At 42.1% G+C, this 23,563-nt stretch overlaps 1 protein-coding gene across 6 annotated transcripts in view; it reads right to left on the bottom strand.

Annotated features, from left to right (window-relative positions):
- The window catches only part of LOC101746698 (pneumococcal serine-rich repeat protein), a 108,811-nt gene that overhangs the window by 7,568 nt on the left and 77,680 nt on the right, over nucleotides 1-23,563 (bottom strand). For 5 of the 6 annotated variants that reach the window (XM_012688578.4, XM_012688580.4, XM_012688579.4 and 2 more), the window contains exon 5: nucleotides 3,582-3,712. In XM_012688578.4, coding sequence (XP_012544032.1) covers nucleotides 3,582-3,712 — 131 coding nt within the window. Of the gene's footprint in view, nucleotides 1-3,581; nucleotides 3,713-4,911; nucleotides 10,250-23,563 lie in introns of those variants that run through there. The other variant, XM_038012957.2, reaches the window with a different exon arrangement.

Below are 23,563 nucleotides of genomic sequence, written 5' to 3'. Positions count from 1 at the left end.
TACGTAAGGACGTATTCGCGTGAGTTTATTGAAGCGTAAATATTTTATGAAGCCACTACCTTCGTTTATTAGTATTATTAGTAGTAGTTTATTAGTAGAGAGTATTAAGCGGTAGGCAGCGGCTTGTTTCTGCCCTGGCATTGCTGAAGTCCATAGGCGACGGTAACCACTCACCATCAGGTGGGCCGTATGCTTGTCTGCCTACAAAGGCAATAAAAAAAAAAGAAGTTTGGCAGCTATGTTGAGAAATAAATACAAGAAGCAAGTATTAGAACTGCATTAATTCAATCATTTAATAATCAATCTTATAATGACCTCGAGAAATGTGCTAGTAGATTAGTGGATTCAATTAAACTTCGATACATATCGTTGTCGAAACAAAGTGACCGACTATTGATAAAAGACCAATTAACAGCTTAATGTCTTTAAATTAAATTTTATGAATAAAGATCATCATTATTATCATTACATCTGTATTTTAATCTAATAATGAATATTATATTTTTAATGTAAATTTTAAACTTGGAAGTAGAAATAAAGATCGCGCAAAGAAGGTGCATCATAGACACAAAAAACAAAGGCAAATGAGTATGGCATTTTTCATCGTCCCATATGGGACATCAGCAATGCCAGAGTCAATGACAGGGGCAAAGCCGCTACCCACCGCTGAGAACAACTTTGAGACCTAGTTTGAAGTCGGCAATGTGCCCGGGAGACACCCAGGAGAGCTTGTTCCAAAGCCGTATACTATGAGCTAAAAATGATCTCTGGATACGCTATGGTTCCAGAACAGTATGCAACTATAATAACCATTTGTTTTGTTCGGAGTATCGAAACTCTGGTAGCATTTTTTAATTAATTATAGGTTCGATTACATGATAACATAAATGTGTTACCATTAACTACGATCATTAATTTATCACAATGTGGAATTTTTAAACGACTTCTAAATTTAAATTATAGTTTTACATTCGATTGTATGAATTTGTTTTGTGAGTATTCTAATGAGTGACGCTTCGATCAGAAGTCGTCGTGTCCTGAAGGATAAGACGCCCGATCTATTCGTATCGAAGGGTGTGATAGTACTGATGTTCGAATCCCGCAAACGGGTACCAATTTTTCGAATGAAATATATATTTAGCATACGTTCACGAATGACTTCCACGACGAAGGAATAGTATCGTGTAATACAAATCAAACCTTCAAAAATTATAATGTCTTATGAGTTTGCAAGGTTAGGTACCATCACCTTGCCTATTTCGGCCGGGAAGCAGTAGATGGGCGGCGGCAGTCACGTGGTTGATGTCTATGGGCTCTGGTAACAATTTAACACAAGGTGTACCGTGAATTCGATCGCCCGTTTAAGCTTTTTTTTTAAATACAACGCGATAGTTCAACGGTCGAATTGTTTTTATAAATGGAACATAATGTTTATGCGTAATTCATATTATCGGTGGTATTGGCTTTCAATAACAAAGAAAGGTGATGATTATTCCGGATAATTTTCCTGTAAATGTCTACCCAAGCACCGTTCTCTTTGTTTCTGACGTAGCTTGGGTTTAATAAAATTTTCCCGTTTTTTATTAATAACAACAGGCCCCTATGACTATGTTATAACAGAGGACTTAACCGATATTTATCGTGGGCTCTTTATCATCTTACAATAAATAGTTAAATAATCGGTTTCCTATTGGAAAAGAAAGGTCATATATCTCGGGGCTCTCGATGTTTGCCAAGAATGGTAAAACGAAAATGAGGATAGACATTTTCTTAACAATGCCGGCGCAATTCGAATTTTGTACTGGTCTAACGCGAATTGTATTTATAAATATAATATTTTTACCGGCCAATTAATTATAAGTACAAAAGTGTACTTACTGCACGTCGCATACAGTTTTATATTGGCTTATCGCTTCAACCCACTCTGTATAAGGAATAAGTGTTGCAACATATTTTATAATACATTTAAAGCCGGTATTGTAAACCCACGCGCTTCTATAAAAATGTGTATTTCTAATCTATTAACGTTTTATTTTATCTCTCGCACGAATCACGGAGATAGCATCTCACCTATTTTAAAGCTTAAAGAGTAAGACAGTCGTTATTTCTAAGCAATCGGGACTTTAACTTCGCTCAAACTCGCTCGACTTTAACTCAAAGTGAGTGGCAGCATTCACGTTGTGATATCTATAGTCTGTATTTACAATAACCATTAAATACCAACAGGGCCGAGCACACTGAGTTTCTCGCCGGATCTTCTCAATGGGTCTCGTGTCCGATCCGGTGGTAGATTCTGCGAAGCATTGCTCTTGCTAGGGCCAGTGTTAGCAACACTCCCGATTAGAGCCCCGTGAGCTCACCTACACGTCAAGAAGCTGAAATAGCCTCTCAAGGCTATCAACATAGGTAGGAGAAAAAAAAAAGCAGGGTCGTGAGTGCCACCGACCGTCTAAGTAATAAAACAAAAACACATCTCAATATCCAAGTAAATGTTTTGCAAAAGCCTCTAGTTCACAGGCGGTGTTGCAAGATCGTAACATAATACAATGGCCGTCGCGGTCACCGAGACAATACTCCCATCGTCAATTCAAATTTTTTTAATTTAGGACCTTAAAACAATTTCAAAAGGTTCATTTTCCGAACAGGTTTACGTGTTGCTAAAGAGCGACAGATAATTACGCATACAATAACATAACGATAATCCGCTCACAAAATATAGGCATTTCGCGTGCCTATATTGAAAATATAAAATTGTTTCCTTCGCTATATTATTACACGACACGTCTCGTTTTCAATGAGATATTTAACATTTGAAAATTTTGTAACTTAAGGATCGTATAGTAATTAATATTCATAGTACATTTCTATAGTGTTGTTGAAAATATATTTGTAATTTTAAATAATGTCATTTAGTAAATTAATAATACTTAGTGGGCATTTTGTGTTAATCTAATAGGTAGGTAGGGTAGGCAAAGAAATTTCAAGACCATGTTTTCAATATACAATACCGAAATCTTATGTTATCGTTAAATAACTTCAGTATTAGGTATGTAGTTTAAATAAAATGATAAAACAAAAGCAGAGTGAAGATTAAAGGTTAAGTTTGAAACGTCTGAGAATAAGCTCACTAAACAGGATTTATTACTAACTAAGCGAAACAAGTTTGACTTTACCACAAGCCATTTTGGTTCAAGTTTAAGTTTTATTTCTTAGTTTTCTTTATTTAGACATGACGACAAGCAAATTTAAGTTACATATTGAAAACATTCGAGAATATTCAGTAACATTATAAGACCGGATCCTAGTAAGATCTTAGATTAGGGGAGTTATGTATGATCTCTCTAATAAGGTGATTAAGCACCTAATTTAACATTTTAAAACTTGTCGCAGAATCTACAAACGGATCAAAATCGCAATTCACTGATAAGATCCGATGAGAAACTCAGTGGGTTGTATCTAGGTTGTGTGGGTTGTCTATGTGTGATTGATGATACCCGTGCGGTTTCAAAAGACGCCCGCCCTGCCAACGGTAGCACTATAATTTGTCGATAACAATATTTTAATGCACATAGTATGATTACCTGTAGTCCACTTCTGTTGACTGGGAACCGATCTCTTTCCAGCGTGTCTCTTTCATTCGGCAAGGGTGAATTAGATCGGCGAGGAAGCGTTGCATGGCCAGGTAATAACGTTTCTGTAGTATACACTTCATCTGAAATTATTATTAAAATAGATCAATACTTATTGACTTAAGTGAAAAACGTCCAAGAATTTGGGTTTGAAGACAGAGATTTGTAGTTTAGTAATGTTGACAGTGCGCTATCAATCGATGTGGAAGTTGCATGCACCAGTAGAGAAGATTAGTTAAATTTATGTCCGAATTCAGTGGTTTTTAATTAAATTGTGTATGCAGATATTCACAGTGCAATGTGCCATGAGACATAGCATTAAGACGCATCACCCTCTTTCAATTCAAGCCATTCATCAGGCTTAACAACCCGACATCGCTTCTTCCTAGTCAGAGAATTATCACACCACTCCAAGGATTTCAAAAATGAATCTCGGCATGATATAACTTCGCGTATGAATGAGATTTTCTCACCGCGTTTTTCGACGATGCTAATACTTGGGGTCCCCGGACCTTTTGAGGATTCAGGAGGAGATATTTTAAATTTTGGCACAGTGTACTGTGGCGTGTTTAAGCTAATTGTACTCGATCTTTGTTCGCTAGATAAAAGAAGTTCCGTTGTAGATTTAGAAATTTGACTTTCCAAGTCAGCAGTTGAAGTAATCGTTATTGTAGGAACAGATTGTACTGCAGTAGTCGGTATTTCTTTTTCTAAAATATAACTTCTTCTTTCCGCGGAACGTATGAGCGAAGAAGTAGAATTTTCAACTGGTAAATCATCAGTTTCATTCGAATTATTTTTACAGCAACAACACCACCGTAAAAAAGCACTTTGCTCATTTTTTCGACCGAAATTTGTAGAGTACACGTTAACTGGATAATACGAGGAGCTCTGCTCTTCGGGCATCACATTGTAACTTTCGTAAGATGAAAAACGTGACCCGGACATTTTTATTTTTATTTTTAATTCACTAGAATTTGTGATCTACATGGTATGCAAGTGAACATGTCACGACCGCACTATACTGAACCGATTTAAACTACATATAAACATGTACATAAAACACTTTATGCTAATTTCATTACTATCATGGTTTACAATTTGTATGGTTGTTTCCTGTTGAGCGCGGCTCGGTGGCGATAGCGATACGACCGTGCAAATAGGTCCTACTCGTAATGATTTAATGAACTACATGAATATGAACATGACACACACGGCAGGTTGAACACAAAGTAGCATACGAAGTTTCTATATTTATTAAATTAATAAAATTATTTGGTACCTTTTAAAGTTTGCGCTTTCTTTATATGTTCTAAAGTATTCCATCGTGACGATTTAGTAGTAGTCTTTTTTTCAGACGAATCGGAAATAGAGCATAGCGATTTAGCAGTTTTTAGAATATTAAATTTTTTAGGTGTTTGAAAAACTGGTAGTGAAGTCTTAAATTGTATCCCTTTATTCAGAACAGGCGTATGTGTTGCCGTTCTCACGTTTATATTTATTTCAACACTTTCTGATTTGGCCTTGTTAGTATTTTTGGCAAAATCGTCCTCGTGTTCTCGCATTGTACCAGACGACCCTGCGTATCCGGATTCAAAATCATTGGGATCTGTTATATCTATTTTTTCAATAGGACTTAAAGTTTCTTCTCTACTCTCCAGTGAAATATTTTCGATACCTTTGGTGAGATCTTGAAGTACACTATCTATTGTTGTTCTTTTATCAGGCTTTTTTATTATGTCACTTAAACGTCTCAATTTTGGCGTCGAAGTCTCAACTTTAGGTAAATTTACAATCTTTGTAGAATCACGGCTATCACTACGGATAAGTGTTTTTAGAGATTTAGGTAAGGTAGCGAGTGTGGAACTTTTCATCACTTTAGCAGATGTAGATTCCGTCTTTAATAGTTTTGGTGTTAAAGTGTCAACTTCAGGTTTATTTGACATCTTTGTAGAATCACGGCTATCACTACGAATAAGTGTTCTTGGGGATTTAGGTAAGGTAGCAAGTGTCGAACTTTTTATCCCTTTAGCAGATGTAGATTCCGTCTTTAATGGTTTTGGTGTCGATGTGTCAACTTCAGGTGTATTTACAATCTTTGTAGAATCACGGCTATCACTACGGATAAGTGTTTTTGGAGATTTAGGTAAGGTAGCAAGTGTGGGACTTTTTATCTCTTTAGCAGATGTAGGTTCCGTCTTTAATGGTTTTGGCGTCGAAGTCTCAACTTTAGGTAAATTTACAATCTTCGTAGAATCACGGCTATCACTACGGATAAGTGTTTTTGGAGATTTAGGTAAGGTAGCAAGTATCGAACTTTTTATCACCTTAGCAGATGTAGATTCCTTCCTTAATAGTTTTGGTGTTAAGGTGTCAACTTCAGGTTTATTAACCATCTTTGTAGAATCACGGCTATCACTACGGATAAGTGTTCTAGGAGATTTGGGTAAGGTACCAAGTATCGGACTTTCTATCACCTTAGCAGATGTAGATTCCGTCTTTAATAGTTTTGGTGTTAAAGTGTCAACTTCAGGTTTATTTAACATCTTTGTAGAATCACGGCTATCACTACGAATAAGTGTTTTTGGAGATTTAGGTAAGGTAGCAAGTGTGGGACTTTTTATCACTTTAGCAGATGTTGATTCCGTCTTTAATGGTTTTGGTGTCGATGTGTCAACTTCAGGTGTATTTACCATCTTTGTAGAATCACGGCTATCACTACGGATAAGTGTTCTTGGAGATTTAGGTAACGTAGCAAGTATCGAACTTTTTATCACCTTAGCAGATGTAGATTCCTTCCTTAATAGTTTTGGTGTTAAGGTGTCAACTTCAGGTTTATTAACCATCTTTGTAGAATCACGGCTATCACTACGGATAAGTGTTCTAGGAGATTTGGGCAAGGTACCAAGTATCGGACTTTCTATCACCTTAGCAGATGTAGATTCCGTCTTTAATAGTTTTGGTGTTAAAGTGTCAACTTCAGGTTTATTTAACATCTTTGTAGAATCACGGCTATCACTACGAATAAGTGTTTTTGGAGATTTAGGTAAGGTAGCAAGTGTGGGACTTTTTATCACTTTAGCAGATGTTGATTCTGTCTTTAATGGTTTTGGTGTCGATGTGTCAACTTCAGGTGTATTTACCATCTTTGTAGAATCACGGCTATCACTACGGATAAGTGTTCTTGGAGATTTAGGTAAGGTAGCAAGTATCGAACTTTTTATCACCTTAGCAGATGTAGATTCCTTCCTTAATAGTTTAGGTGTTAAGGTGTCAACTTCAGGTTTATTAACTATCTTTGTAGAATCACGGCTATCACTACGGATAAGTGTTCTAGGAGATTTGGGTAAGGTACCAAGTATCGAACTTTCTATCACCTTAGCAGATGTAGATTCGTTCCTTAATAGTTTTTGTGTTAAAGTGTCAACTTCAGGTTTATTTACCATCTTTGTAGAATCACGGCTATCACTACGGATAAGTGTTTGTGGAGATTTAGGTAAGGTAGCAAGTGTGGGACTTTTTATCACTTTAGCAGATGTAGATTCCGTCTTTAATGGTTCTGATGTTAAGGTGTCAACTTCAGGTTTATTTACCATCTTCGTAGAATCACGGCTATTACTACGGATAAGAGTTCTTGATGATTTAGGTAAGGTAGCAAGTATCGGACTTTTTATCACTTTAGCAGATGTAGATTCGTTCCTTAATAGTTTTGGTGTTAAAGTGTCAACTTCAGGTTTATTTACCATCTTTGTAGAATCACGGCTATCACTACGGATAAGTGTTCTTGGAGATTTAGGTAAGGTAGCAAGTGTCAGACTGTTAGAAACTATATTATTTAGAGCGTTTTCCATACTATCCTGTGTTTCCTCCAAACGAAGTTTAGGACTAGCTTGACTTATTTTTATCGGAAGTCTACTAGGCTTTGGTGTAGACAGTTTTAAAGTCTCTGTACTCGTAATAGGCTTATCACTTACAGGTTCCGGTATTACAGATGAAGGCGGTACCGTAAGGTCTGTAAATTCTGATTCTGGTTCCCCTTTTTTAGGCGAGTCGTTTATTTGGTAATTTTCGCGAGATATTTCAGTTTCTTTTTCAGAAATATCTATGTTTTTTGTGGGGTCTATTTCTTTGTTCAAAGATAAGGAATCTTTATTAATATTTAATGGTAAGTCGTTCATGATATTATCTGAAACTGTTCCCTTAATTTGATCGTTCTTTACTAAATGCTGCTCTTTTACTTCAGATGGCAATGTTACCGTTTCTTTTGTCAACGCTTTTGGTTTAATTGACAATTCTGGTATATTTTGGGTAGAGGTATCCTTAATCAATGAAGTTTTGTCATTCGTCAGATTTTCGCCAAGGTCTTCATTTATCTTATTAGAAATAGACGAATCTTCTGTCTCTTTTACTTGATCGCTTTCTATTCCACATAATATGTCTTTTCCTTTTAGAGTATTTTTTAAAGAAATTGGTTTAGATTGACTTCCTACGATTCCAAAACATGATGAACTTATTGTTGTTTCGGGACCTTTTCTAATAGATGAATTTGGTAAATTATTTGTGTATTGCTCAATTTTCGAGTTTCCCACGTGTAGTTTTTCGTTTATACTGCTTGTTATATTTTCAGAGACCAATTTATCTTTTAAAGGGTTTATCTCTGGTGCCAGTGACGTGACTATTGCTGGAAAAGGTATAATTTCAATATTTTCAGAAGCATCACTATTGTCATCCATGTGAGAAGTGTTCATCGGGAATTCTTTATCTTTTACGATGTTCAAGGTTTCAAAATCACTTTTATTCTCCTGATTCTTAGTAATTATAGGAATGTGTTCTTTTAGCGACAACATACTGGAAATTGAAGTTGATTTAAATTGTTCTTTTATATCCAAGCCAGCTGCTTTAATATTAGTAACCGAATCTGTCATCAGTGTATTCGCATCTACAAACTCTTCTGGGCTTTTTTCACTTTCTCGTATCAAAATGTTGGTATGGCATCTTTCTTCGTCTTGATTTTTATCTTTTGGCACTACAGAAGTCGAGAAAATTGGCTCAACATTATCGATTTTATCCATCCTACCATGTTTTTTTAATTCTTCTTGATGTTCTTTTACATCCAATTTACGTGGTGATAAATCAATAACAGGGGACGATTGAATTTTTTTTTCGATAAGTGCGGATTCTTTTAAGTCATTCTTTTGTTGATCTTCATTATTTTGAGATTTTTCTGAATCTATTCTGCCTTTTGGAATATATGATATATCACCTGGAGGAACGATCTCCATTGCTGGATGTGTAACCGCTTCTAAAGAAATAAAAGATGTTGGTTGAGTTGCTTCTGTTTCTTCTATGTCAGAGCCTATTTTGGAATTCTTCGAATCTTCTGATATTTTGCAATTCTCTCCACCCATGAGGCATAAAGAACTTGCTGTTATATTAGGAGACACACGTTCTTTTACTGGATTTTCATATGAGGTTGTAGTGATTTTAGATTTTGGTTCCCTTGTATGTGTTGAATCTTTTTTCAGAAATTTCTGATCCGTTTCAGCATAATCTGTCTGAGTTATTTTTTCGATAGGAACAGTTATTTTACTTTGATCATGATATTGTATTGCAGAAATTATATGTGCTGGTTCAATGTGATCTATGTTATTTGTGACAGAATCTTGTAATTGAATTTTTTTAATTTCTGTACTTCTAATATTTTCTGAGATATTACTAGTGTTTCTTTGTACCTCTTTTATGTTTTCACAAGATGCGACGTCTTTTACCGGATCAAGTTGAGTCGTCAAAGAATCAAGAGACGTTTGTTTAATTTGTCCTATTGCCTGTAAGTCTTTGTTTTGACTTATAAATTTTATATTCTTTGCATTTTTTATATCATCGAAATTTAATTCTTGCAGTGTTTGATTGGATTTAACAGAGTTAACGATTTCTTCAGTTACATTTTTATTAATTGCGCGCAGTTCATCGCTATTATCTGATTTTTTCTGACCACTAGTGGCCTGAATTTCATCGATGTCATTACTAGAATCATTTACTGATCGTTTACTAATATTTTCCGTAGCGTTTTGCGTCTCAAACACTTCCACAGCACCAAGTTTGTTTTCTGTGATTTTAACAATTGTACTATTTTCAATAAATGGTGGCCGCAGTTTATTACTTGCATTTTCAGTTTGCGATGTAGTTCCTTTCACTACATTTGAAGGTAATGCCTGATCAATAGATGAATCTGTTTTTTCGGTTACTTGAGGCGTAACTTCTTTTGCAATATTTTTTTCTTTCTTTTCAGCATACTTAACTATTTTCTCTTCTACTTTTTTGCCGATTGAATAATGTTCACTTACTTTCTGAGATAAAGGAAGAGCTTTTGGTTTGCTGATTTCCGAGGCGAAAAACGGATACAATCTAAACTTATGTCGGTTATGCTTCCTTATCCCTCGAAGAGTCAACGGTTCAGGATCCCAATCAGGGTCATCAATTTTTAAACAATTCCAACAAGACACTTCACTGTGCGTTTTAGTTTTAAGCCCATTATGTTTACTCTCACTAACACTAACACTCTTATTAGCCATCTATTATGCTCGATATATGTTACCTAACGATCAATTAACGTTAGACTAAACTCACGAAGTAGTCAACCAATGTTTAAATAAGGTGAGTGGAATACAAGTTTACATAATGTATTTTAAACGACTCAAATATTAATGACAAAAAATATTACGCAACATCACATTTCGAACAACGATCTCGAATGATATCCTGACCAGTTTTTAGGTAGTCACTTAATATAAATAGCAGTCGACCTTTATAAGTATGCAAAAATAGCTTATTTATTATTTTTATCTTTATCAAATTATAAATAATTGGTAAGTAAACAAAATGAGAGCTCTGGATCCACTAGTTTCGTGGTCATACGAGAATTATTATTGGTTCGGGTCAACAGATCAAATGAATTAGTGTTGTACCATCAGGGTTACTTAAATGTGTTCTGAAATCATAAAGCCGTTATATGTTTTACGTTATATATTATTATTTTAATGCAGTATACAAAATTAAAGTATTTTGTGTGGGTTTTAGTATTTTTTTAAGGAACAAGTTTTTTATTAGATTCCGGGCAAGAAATCTCATACATAAAAGATGAGAATACAGATGGAGATATTTACGGTGACGACATAGTTACAATTATAATAGCTATTCCCATTATAATATATTACCTGTCAAAGACTATAGGGTCATGTAAAATAGATGTAATATTACTGTCCGATGTATTTGTATGATGCGAATATATCGCGGTTCAGATTCTGTGACAGTCACGATTTTTCTTCTAAATATACAAGTATCATACACATTAATTATCGACTTGACGAACGATACCAATGATATTAATGATACCTGTTTAATTTATAGTTAATTAGTTAAATGGGTGGACAGTCTCACGGCTCACTTGGCGTTAAGTGGTTATCGGAGTCCAGAGACGTCACAAAGCGTATGCGGTAACGAACAAACAAAAGTATTAGTGTAACTGATGGTATAGTGAACTACTGCCTATTTCTGCCGTGAAGCAGTAATGCGTTTCGGTTTGAAGGGTGGGGCAGCCGTTGTAACTATAATTGAGACCTTAGAACTTATATCTCAAGATGGGTGGCGCATTTACGTTGTAGATGTCTATGGGCTCCAAGTAACCACTTAACACCAGGTGGGCTGTGAGCTCGTGCACTCATCTAAGCAATAAAAAAAAAACCTTTTTATATCGCGAAGATTTGAATGGTAATAAATAAAACAATTGAGACTTCGAAATCATGTTACAAGATCGGTCGTGATATTCACGTCCTAAGGAGTCGAAAAAGCGCTTAACTTCACCGTGAGCTCGTCGACTTATACACAGATTTTTCATTGTTCAATTGAGACTTCAACGTCGTATCTACTTTTATTAGTCCACTGAGTTTCTCGCCGGATCTTCTCAGTGGGTCGCGTTTCCGATCCGGTGGTAGATTCTGCGAAGCACTGCTCTTGCTAGGGCCAGTGCTAGCAACACTCTGGTTTGAGCCCCGCGAGCTCAACTACTGTTAGGGCGAAGCTGAAATAGCCTCTCAAGGCTATCAGCATAGGTAGAAAAAAAGAAGAACTGATTTAACAATTCATTCCTTGACAAAATTAATCTCATACATACATCAGTCGTTCAGTTGGAACTTGTTTACGGTACCGCACACGTTTTTAATGGGGTTCTCGACCATGTCGGTGACTTTCCGTTGAACGCAACGAAACAATTTTCACTCAACTTATTTAACCTACATATAAAAACGACATAGCATATCTACAGGGTGTCCCCAGAAAGAATGGATAATTCTGAAACACCTCATAGTATATAAAAAAAAATAAAAAAAAATCTCAGGTAGTACCCATATTACGTATTTTTAAAAAAGTTGATATTTTCCATACCGTTTCTGGACGCGTTTCTGGAATATACTACTACTATACTACAAAGAAATGAAATTACTATGCTTTTTGGTGTTATAATATTCTACATGGACTATACTAAGGAATATGGAGGAAATCGTATGAGTAGCTAGTGTAATTTTTTATAAAAGTTAATCTGAACTTAAATTTTAATCATTAAATTTGGTTTTCGTTCTTTATTTTTAATTTGGGTACTACCTAAGAAATATATTGGGACATCCTGTATATAGTTGTATTATTTCCGAACAAAATTCCTGCTTACCTGCAGCCCGTGGTTTCCGTTTTACTGGTCCGTTCTTACCTATTGAGTTTCGTTTACAAAGGGATTAATGACATTGCAATTTATTATTATGAGTCGATATGAGTTTTCGTTAAAAACAATACATAAACGCTATGAAATAAACATTATGATTAACAATGACGTCTAGAAAACGGCTTCACTGTGCCCTTGACATTTCTAATACTCATGTGCGACAATAATCACTTTTAATAAGGCGGGCTATATTATCAAAGCCGGCAATGTGACTTTTGGACAATTATTGGTAAATCAGAAAAACGAATTATTGACTTTGTATTCCATTGGCAGACACAAAACTCTTCTGAACGACATCTTAGATAAATAACAGGTTAAGTTAATACTTTATTTAATGCAGGTTTTGAACCGTATTCTTTGAAGGAGACGATTATATTCAAATCAATCTGTATTGACATATCAATAAAAAATTTTTGTCCAAATGCACAGATTGCCACCTTTGATAATAAACGACTCATAGGTATGTTACCGGAAATAAACAAACATCAGTAAGCAAAAGTATGTTTAGTTTTAAGATTTTTGATATTAGCTTTTTCAGTACGATGGCTAGGCTAACCTTTCACCCAGTTATTTTTAATTAGCTGATAGGTGAACGAACTCACGGCCCACTCGCGGTTAAGTGGTTACCGGAGCTCATCACAACATCACAATGTAAATGCCGGTGCCCACCTATATATATGAGGTCGAAATTTCAATTGTATTGTTTCCTGGCTGAGCCTTTGCTCGCCCCGCCCACTTTTCCTGGTAAAACTGGAAAAGAGTATGGGCCACCAGTTCCTCGTTTATACAAAAAAAAGTATTGTAATAGGACTGGTCTTCAAACTGGAATGCATGATTGTTTCGAGACAGAAATAAGCAGGGTGTTGGTATCTATCTACTCGTGCTAGTTTACAATCCTATACTTATGATTTTTTTAGGGTTCGACTTTTATTACACGATCCTTATTCCTTCATGGTGGAAGTTGTTGGTGAAAACAGCCAGCACGTGATAGCTACATGGCTCACTGTATGGTTCTATTAATGTTATTTGATAATATAACTATAAATAGAACACGAATCAGTGCTTTGTGTAAACAAACCTTTTTTATTTATATAATTGAGGGTTTACTAGTAGTCCGGAGGCCATTCCAGTTTCACAAGGACAGGGCATAGAAACCACCGATTGATGATGTATATCATCAATTAAAGGTAGCTTTAGTTGTGTAGTAGTGATTTTTTAATTTCCAATCATCAGTTACCTAATGTTCAAACAGCAACATTACATTCACTAAATCTGTTCACATTTGCACTTTATCTGCCAAGGTTGCGTGACCAAATACGAACCGATTTTATTTCCCGTGTGAAGGTAATTATATAGTATATAAATGAAGTTGCGTTTTAACTTTTACGTCAAAATAAAAACAACGTCAAAAATATGTATGATAAGTCAAAGGTAGAATTTAATAATAATATAGTTTCCTCGGGTCACGTTATCTAAGAAGAACATATTATTATGTTATGCTTAATAAAATGCTTAATGTTGATACCTTTTAAAAATCATTTTCGATGATACAAGACTTCGATTTTTGCGGTTCGTAGACATAATTAAAAGTACTTTTACGGTTTCATCTAATGTGAATTACAGTAATCCTATCTATAACACGATAGATTGGTTCCGCGTTATAGGAAACGCGTTGTATGAGTATTCTCACAAAAAACGCTTGTATGACCCTATATAATGCGTTATGTACAAATATTATATATATAACCAAATATAACCATAATACATTATAATAATAATAATTTTATAAATTAATGTAATTTTATTACCACACAATTGACATAATGTGCAAATGAACATGAAATTAATTATGAACTTTACTATATATATATATATAGTAAAGTTCACAATACAGAAATATGTATGACGTGTAAAATCCCCACGCTATATGGGGGAATACCCGTGTTAGAAGAAGCATTACTGTATTCGAAACGTCGGAAATAATATAATGACAATAAAAAACGCGATATTAAGCCGTATTAGTTTTAATGACCATTTAAAACCGTTTTTCATTGCTATCAAGCGGTCCGGGATAACTGTCTCATTACTGCACTGGCTACGCGGTTACAGTGCTATGTGCTTAGTGCGAGTTTTTTAACGTTCTCGATAACGTAAAAGTTAACCCAATTTTGTATGCAGTTGGAACAGCGCCCCTAGCGACAAACGTAGGAAAACGATCCCATTCCATACAAATATGAGCTAACTTTTACGCTATCGAGAACGTTAAAAAACTCGCACTGAGCACACAGGCTACCGCGACTTTTTAATCGGCGACCTCTTTCAAACAACATTCAAAGTTCTCAATGTGTCTTACTTGGTCGTTCTTATAGATAGTGTTGTTAGCGTTGGAAGCGCTCGTATAGTCCCCTTTTTCCGATGAGACGTCAGAATTGATAGGTATTTAAGCCAACTACCGCCATGCACACTGTCCATTGAGTCAAGAGTTATCGTATCGATTTTTCCGATTGGCATCAAAAGAATGTTAAAGGAGCAACTTTACATTTATTACAAGCGCCTTGTCACAAAATCATAGCATAACTGTTTATAGAACACATTTTAATTCTAACACAATTTTTATTGATTATACTTGGAATGATAGTTTCCTACTTTTCCTAGAGATTTTTTATTGTATTGAGTGAGTGAACGAATTTATTTGCTTGGAAGAGTTGGTATATGCTAGCGGGATTTCAGCCCCGACATAACCGCATCGTTTGATATAAATACCGAGGGCCTCTTATCTTTTCGACGAATTAAATATTAGTCTATAACCAGTTTTTATTTGTCTCTTTCCTTGAACTCTAAATCGTTAAGGTTTTACCAAGATTACATTAAATCAAGTCCGACACACCTTGGTGAGTATTACCTACCTTATGTGTTGGACACTCTGTTTCAATCATACAATTCTATTTCTCTGAATGTATAAATAAATTAACCGAACAGACATCTTTACGCTGTCTAAGTTTTGAACAAATTATTTCAGAAGTATATTATTATTGTATTACTGCCGTTGTACTGTTAAAACGGAGAGTTAAAACTTATGTCTCGAGGTAGGTGGCGGCATTTACGTCGTGTTACCACTTAACACCAGGTGGGCTGTGAGCTCGTCCACAGAACTAAGCTATAAATAATAATAATAATAATAATAATAATAATAATAACAAGACCTCATGTTTAGCATATGAAATCCCGTTAAGTTCTACTTGATGCCAACTACTCCGTGAGATGGGTTACCCAGCTAGTGCAATAAAAGGCTCTTTTTTGATTCGCTTCATGTATGAGCGAGTTAAGTATAAAAATCCGACATCCCCAGCCGAGCGAGCCACTATGGATGATCGACAGAGTGTAACAAACTTACGGATGGTTAAATACAAAATGGAAAAATAAACATAACATGTTTATTTCAGAATGGCTTGAGTATTTGAGATTGTTTTAGACGGGTAGACGAAGCTCACAGTTCAAATAATTACCGGTACCCGAATAAACACGACAACGTGAACTTCATTATTAAATTTTAATGTGTATTTTTATTTATTAATTCATTCTATATAGTAAGCTCTCTTAAGACATTCAACCGTAGTTTTGAGAAAAACTATTTCTTAGGCGGTGCATGCACAATGTCCATTGGCATGTTCATATCAATTAATCTACAGTAGATCTCGTAGATCTTGAGGCACTTTTCTTCTGAATCTTCTTGTAGTCGTTTGGTTGACCATTCAATGCTTAGCAAGGTTATTCGGATGGGCTTCCAATCTTATACAGTAGGCTTTAGCTCGATCCCGGTCGTGGACGAGCTTGCAGCGCGCACTCTGCGTGCTGTGGGTCTCGTCTGCGGGGGAGTTGCTGGACTTCGACCGGGCGCGTCCGTAGGTGGCGGATCACGGGCCTCTGGGCAATAGTCACAGGGGCATCGCTCCTTCTCTCTCGTTGTGTTACGGCGGGAGAGATTGAGCGACGCGGACCAAAACCAGCATCGGGGGTTACACGCTCTCCTCCCCCTTCACTTGCTGAAGGGTGGTTCTCCTGGAGATGCGAGGGCCTCCACTTTTTCCCTCTTTTCCTTGTTGTTTTATTGTTTTGTTCACACTGTCCTTTGGTTATTTTTATTTATTTATTAATTTAATTTAAGTTTCAATCTGTCTCTTTCTCTTCTTTTGTTTCCTTCCGTTCATTGTTTTATTTTACACGCTTTTCTATTCTTCTTCTCCTGTGGTTTTATTTTGATTTTATTTGGTTTTATTTTTATCTTCTTTCCTTTTATACCCAATTCTAAGCTCTGACACCCGGCGAGAGAATGAATGGCTGGTGGGCGACCAGTCGCTAGGGTGTCCCAGGGAACCGAACCCTGGGTTAAAAAATATATAAAAAAGAAATAAATGTAATGGCTAGTTTTAAAAAGATACTACCCCAGGAGGGTACCTCCCGCTCCGCGGGGGGAGAATCCCTCCGTGCGGCCGACTCGTCGGACGCACGCTGCCCCACGTACTCTGGGGGGGGCAAAAACTGCCTAGACGTCAGGTCCGGGAAGGACGGAGTTCAGACGAAGATGTCCGAGAAGGACCTTGAAGTAAGCTCCTTAAGAGCCAATGTCGTGTCAGACGATGACATGGCCACAGTCGGTTCGGCCCAATCGTCGACCCGCTCGTCGCCGACACGACGACAGCGGAAAAGGGTCCTTAATATAAGCTCAGACGGGTTGAGCAGCAGCTCCGGTTCGGAGGGCCCGTCAGTTGCGAAGCCCAGAGCCGTGACGCCATCAAAGCGTGGAAGGGGACGCCCTCCGACCACGAGGCAGTGCGTTGGCATGGCTGCTGCCAGGAAGGCGTGCCTTAGGGCCCAAAGAGAGGAGAGGGAGTTCACAGAGAGCGCGCGCACCACGCGCCAGAAGAAGAGAGCGGCTGAGGGATCTGTCCCTAAGCCTGATGCCGAGCGTAGGCTCCATCAGAGTGCTGAGGTGGCTCTGACGGTGGCCGCCAAATCTAGTAGCCCGAAGGGCACGTATGTGCGTGCATTGAAGGAGTTGGCGGCCACCGTCAAGGAGGCCACGGAGGACCTTGTGGGCCGCACCGCAACTGAAGAGGCTGAAAGACTGCGTGCGATCAACGCCAAGCAGGAGCAGGAGATCCTACAGCTTCGCAAGGAGCTTGATGAAATTAGGAGGGAGCTGGCTACGGTCTCGCAGGTGCTAGGAAATGCACCAGCTGCAGCCCCGGCCCCAAACACCGAAGAAGAAGAGGAGGAGTTGCGCCTCCAGCGCATTATGCGAGCTGTCGGCACGATGCTCGACGCTCGCTTTGCGGGGCTAGAGGGACGGCTTCTACCGGAGCCGCGAATGCGACCACCGCTAGCGGCGGACAGGCGGAAGAGCCGCGAAAAATCACCGGACCCTCCTATGGTCGTAGACGCTACACTGAATTCGGCACCATTATTGAAACCAGTGCCACCTACAACATCGGCGAAAAAGAGGATACGAGGCCCCAGAAGAAAAGCCACTGCGCAAGTGGCTCCACCTGGAACGCCCACCCTCCTCCCGGCTCCAGCTTCTTTGATCGAGAGCTGGTCAACGGTCACCCGTAGGGGCACTCGGCCGAGGGAGGGAGCAGTGAGGACGGTTCCAGTGGTAGCACCCGCTGAAGCGGGAAAGAAAAACCCGTCCTCTGCAAAGAGGAAAGAGAAGAAGCTGCGTCCTCCGCGCTCTGAAGCTGTTGTGCTCAAGCTGCAGCCGGAGGCTGTAGAAAGAGGACTCACATACCGCAGCGTACTCGCCGAAGCGAGAGCCAAGGTGGACCCCGGGGCACTCGGAATCCCCATCCAGCGCATCCGGTCTGCAGTGACTGGGGCCAAGGTGTTGGTAGTGGAAGGTGCTGATCAGAGCGCCAAGGCTGATCTCCTGGCCCAAAAGCTTCGTGAGGTTCTGTCCGCGGAGGGGGTCATCGTGACCCGGCCAGTGACGACTGCAGCCATCCGCATCAGCGGGCTGGATGACTCCTTGACGCCGGAGGAAGTAGCCGCTGAGCTCGCCCGGATTGGCGAATGCACTCTTGAAGCGGTGAAGATCGGAGAGATCAAGTCTGGCCCAAGTGGGATGGGTCAGGTGTTGGTTCGGTTGCCCGTCGCTGCCGCGACGAAGATCCTCGCCGTACCGAAATTGAGGGTCGGTTGGAGCGTGCTCCGCGCTCATCTGCTAGAGGCTAAGAAGCTACAGTGCTTCCGATGCCATGAGCTAGGGCACGTGAGCGCTCGATGTCCGTCGTCGGTCGACCGCAGCCGTGATTGTTACCGGTGCGGCCAGACCGGCCACGTAGCGTCCGGCTGCTCTCTGGCGCCACACTGTGCTGTATGTGCCTCTGCCGGCAGACCGGCGGATCACGTCTCCGGGAGCAAGGCTTGTGCCAAGTCCCCGAGACCGAGACCTAGAAGAGGAGCTTCCGCTGCGCTTGAGAATGCGCGGAGGCAGCCCGGTACGGCTATGGAGACATCGAATGACGCCCTGTTATGACAGGTGTCCTTCGATTCCTGCAGGGGAATCTCAATCACTCTGCCAGAGCTCAGGACCTTTTGTTCCAGAGCATGGCAGAGGGGTTGACCCATCTTGCGGTGGTCGCCGAGCCGTATCGGGTTCCTTCGAGCCCCGATTGGGCAGCCGATTTGGAGGGCCGAGTGGCTATCATCCGACGTTGTTGTGTAGGTGCTTCGCCCAGGTTCGACGTTGTCGAGAGAGGTTGCGGCTTTGTTGCTGTCCTCTGGGCCGAGGTATTCATATTGGGAGTGTACTTCTCCCCAAACAGGACGCTCGCCGAGTTTGAGGTTTTTCTCAGCGAGCTCAGCCGCGTCGTTGGGAGGTCGCACTCCCAACGGATACTCGTTCTCGGGGACCTCAACGCCAAGTCATTGGCTTGGGGATCCTCGAGGACGTGCCCCAGAGGTAGGGCGGTGGAGGAGTGGCTGGTCGGAAGCGGTCTTCTCGTCCTCAATCGTGGCGCAGAACTCACGTGCGTGCGACGTTTGGGCGGGTCCGTGGTTGACGTTACATTTGCCACGCCCGACGTGGCGAATCGCGTACGCGGTTGGGCCGTGATGGTCGGCGAGGAGACGCTCTCCGACCACCGCTACATTCGTTTCGGTGTCGCAGTGCCTCCGGCGGAGTCTATCCAGGGCTCTTCTTTGCTCTGCGGTGGCGGCGCGGGGGGTCCTCGTTGGGCCCAGAAGCGCCTCAACGTCGAGAGGTTGTGTGAGGCGGCTGTAGTCCAGGCATGGCGTCTTGACTCGCTTGGTGAGCCAGCAGACGTGTGCGAGGGGGTGGAGCATCTGCGCGAGGCGATGTCGCGGGTGTGCGACGCCGCTATGCCTCGCATTAGAGCTCTCGCTCCTAAACGCAGAGTCCACTGGTGGACTGAGGAGATCGCTAGCCAGCGCCGGTTGTGCGACGTCAGTCGTCGCGCATACCAACGGTATCGACGTCGAAGAACGCACCGGGACCCCGATGAGGAGGACCGACTGTACGAGGTGTACAGGATGGCCATAAGGGCCCTGCGCGTGGCTATCGGGGAGGCGAAGGAGGCTGCTTGGAACGACCTACTAGCTTCGCTCGACTGTGATCCGTGGGGGCGGCCCTACAGGCTGGCGCGCAATGTGCTCCGCCCTTGGGCCCCCCCCGCAACCAGCACCCTGCCGCCGGAGACATTGCAGCGGGTAGTCGGGGGTCTGTTTCCGGATTTTACCGGGACGGCCTTCGTCCCCCCTGTGATGACGACGATGCGGGTTGCTGATGGCGGGGAGCCTGCGGACGTTTCGCAGGCGGAGTTTGAATCGGCTGTGCAGAGGATGCGGGCGAAGCGCACGGCTCCCGGTCCCGATGGGATCTCGTCCCGAGCGTGGGCGCTCGCCTTGACGGGCGATGGTTTGGGGCCTGCCCTCCGAAGGCTGTTCAGCCGGTGCCTCCGTGAGGGCAGGTTCCCAGAGCCATGGAGGACTGGTCGGCTCGTCCTTATTCCTAAGGAGGGTCGGCCACGTGACGAACCGAACGGGTACCGCCCAATCGTCGTGCTGGACGAGGCCGGTAAGCTCTTCGAGCGCGTCATCGCTAATCGCCTTGTCCAGCACCTGGAAAACGTTGGGCCTGATTTGGCTCCTAACCAATACGGTTTCCGGAGGGGTCGCTCGACCGTGGACGCGGTCTTGCGTGTCCGCCATCTCTCCGATTGTGCGTGCTCCGAGGGGGGCGTGTTGTTGGCTGTGTCGATTGACATCGCCAACGCCTTCAACACGATCCCCTGGAGCACGATCATGGAATCACTTCGGTTTCACCGCATCCCCAATAGTCTCCGCACCCTGATAGAGGACTACCTCTCAGGGCGGAGCGTGATTTTCCCCGAGAGAAGAGGATGGGGACGAAAAACGGTGTCGTGCGGGGTCCCACAGGGGTCGGTATTGGGACCACTCCTGTGGGACATCGGTTTCGACTGGGTCCTCCGCGGTGCTGGCCTGCGTGGCGTCGACGTGGTGTGCTATGCCGACGACACGTTGGTGACGGCTCGCGGAGCTGACTACAGGACCGCAGCGATCCTTGCAACGGCGGCGGTCTCCACCGTCGTTAGCCGCATTCGGAGACTAGGTCTTGAGGTGGCCCTCCACAAGTCTGAGGCCGTATGCTTTCACCCGGTTCGGAGAGGACCCCCTCCGGGCGCGACGCTCATAGTCGGTGGAGTATCGATCGCTGTCCAGCCGAAGCTCAAATATTTGGGCATCGTGCTGGACAGTCGATGGCGCTTCGACCACCATTTTGGTGAGTTGATTCCGAGGCTACTGGGCATGGCAGGTGCGTTAGTCCGTCTTCTGCCCAACGTTGGTGGTTGCAGCGTCGGTGTCCGACGCCTGTACCTGGGGGTCGTGCGCAGTATGGCCTTGTATGGCGCTCCCGTGTGGTCGCCCACACTCTCCGCACGCAATGCGGCGCTGCTGCTCCGAGCTCAGCGGGCGCTCGCGGTGAGGGTCATCAGGGGGTACCGTACGATCTCCCGAGAGGTCGCCTGCGCCCTCGCTGGTTCCCTTCCTTGGGATCTCGAGGCCGAGGTATTGGCTACGGTATACCGGCGCAGGGCACAGTCCCTGGGTCGGGGACGGACACCCGGCCTGTCGGCTGTCAGTCGGTGGAGGCGTGCTGCGCGTCATCTGGCGTACGCTAAATGGAGGGAGCGGTTGCTGGAGGAACTTCATCAAACCTCAGCCACCCGCCGGCGCACTCTCGAGGCCCTGGTGCCCGTGCTGGAGACATGGTCGGATCGGCGACACGGCGTGCTCTCCTTCCGCCTTACGCAGGTCCTCTCGGGGCATGGCTGCTTCGGGAGGTACCTGTGGAGGGTTTGCAGGAGAGAGCCACATCCGGGTTGTCACCAGTGCGGGCATCCGGATGATGACGCTCAGCACGCACTCGAAGCGTGCCCGCGTTGGGAGCACCCGCGGCGAGATCTCATCGCGGTGCTGGGGAGGGACCTCTCCTTGCGGGCTGTCATTGCCCGCATGCTAGAGGACGAGAGTTCGTGGGAGGCCATGGCCAGATTTTGCGACCTGGTCATGGCGTTCCGCGAGGCTGAGGAGCGCGAAAGGGAGTGGAATCCCTCTTCGGCTCCTCAGCGAAGAAGGCGGGGTGGGCGACGCGGGCACGATGCTCCCGTTAATCTCCCGTAGGGACTGTTGGGTACTGGGTGCGGGGGCGCCCAGTGCTCTGCTGTCGGTTCCGTGGTGAGGCGGCGCAAGGTGGCTCCTATGCGCCACTCACGGTGTCTCCTGAGACGACGTCCTGCGGGATCTTCCCGGGGATTGGATCCCGTCCTATTGTCAGGATGGGTACCGGCGACGGCGAGCCTGCGGCGCGCATTGTGCGGTACCGTAGGTTTCGTGGAGTCGGAGTGGTGGAGCTCGATGGGGTTTAGTCGGTAGTCGGTTTTGCGGGGCGGGTCCTGCGTGGTAGACGCCGCGCAGCGCCTCGCGCGCCTTTCTCAAGGCGTAGTCTCCCGGTAGGAATTGGAAGAAGAGGACGACTTTGGTCTTCCTCTTCTCCCTCTTCTTCTCTGGAGGCGCCGGAGTCCGACATAACCCGGTCTATTACCCCTCTCGACCGGGTATCCGTAAATGGATTCCCCAGCGTTAAAAAAAAAAAAAAAAAAAAAAAAAAAGGCTTTAGCTCGATGGATTACTTCATCTTTGACTTTTCTTATGGCAAGATCATAATTGATTATTTGATTTGTTACATACCATGGTGTGTTTTTTGATTGAGTGTATTAACGTAATAGTTTTTTGATAACTTTTTAAACTCCAATTTATCTATTTTAACCACTAATAGTGTATGTGTAGTATATTAAAAATTAATAAATACCGACAAAGGTCCTCACGTGTGGAAGCTGTTTGGTTCACATTCTAGGTGTGATTGGCCATGGTTATGATCGTGAAAAACCTTTGATTTGATTCGAAAATGGCGTATTGTATTATATACGTATTTATTTATATTTACATGCATGCTGTATCCGTATAGATGTATATAATTGAGCATTCATAGATTCGCGAAAGCATTTTTTTAACAGTTATTAATAATAGTAATCAAATGTCAACATTTTCCCACCAGTATTTATGATACTTTCGAGTAGCATGTTGACGGTTTAATAGAAAGTACTTTAAGCACGTAAACATGGGTGAATGTGGTTTCCCATGGCGATGATAGAAAGTGGTCGCGAGTAACCTTCGCTGCGATCCATTGGATGGGTATTATGTAAATTATGTTAAATGTAACAATTACAAATTTACGTTCGCGATTCATAGTTTGCAACTTGTGAGGTCCGGTTGGGATTCGTTGACCATGAAAATATCAAAACGCGCATTTCTTGAATCGATTCTCACAAAACCTATTATCCGTCGACGGTACTATACGAGAATTGCCAACCAAAACTGTTTTATTAAAATTAGCTGTAACATCGTTTTGAGTAAAATACATATAAATGCTTAATGTGAATTTACACAGGGTGTTTAAAATTAATAAAATAAAATGAATTGGGGGTATCGAATTAATTAATGGCATGTGTATCTAAAAGATGAAAAACTAGAATGCATTTAATGTGGAATACCTTTAGATAGG

Source organism: Bombyx mori, chromosome 9, assembly GCF_030269925.1.
Source record: "Bombyx mori chromosome 9, ASM3026992v2".
In the NCBI taxonomy this organism is placed as follows: Eukaryota; Metazoa; Arthropoda; class Insecta; order Lepidoptera; family Bombycidae; genus Bombyx; species Bombyx mori.
This window is presented reverse-complemented; position numbering and strand designations above follow the sequence as displayed.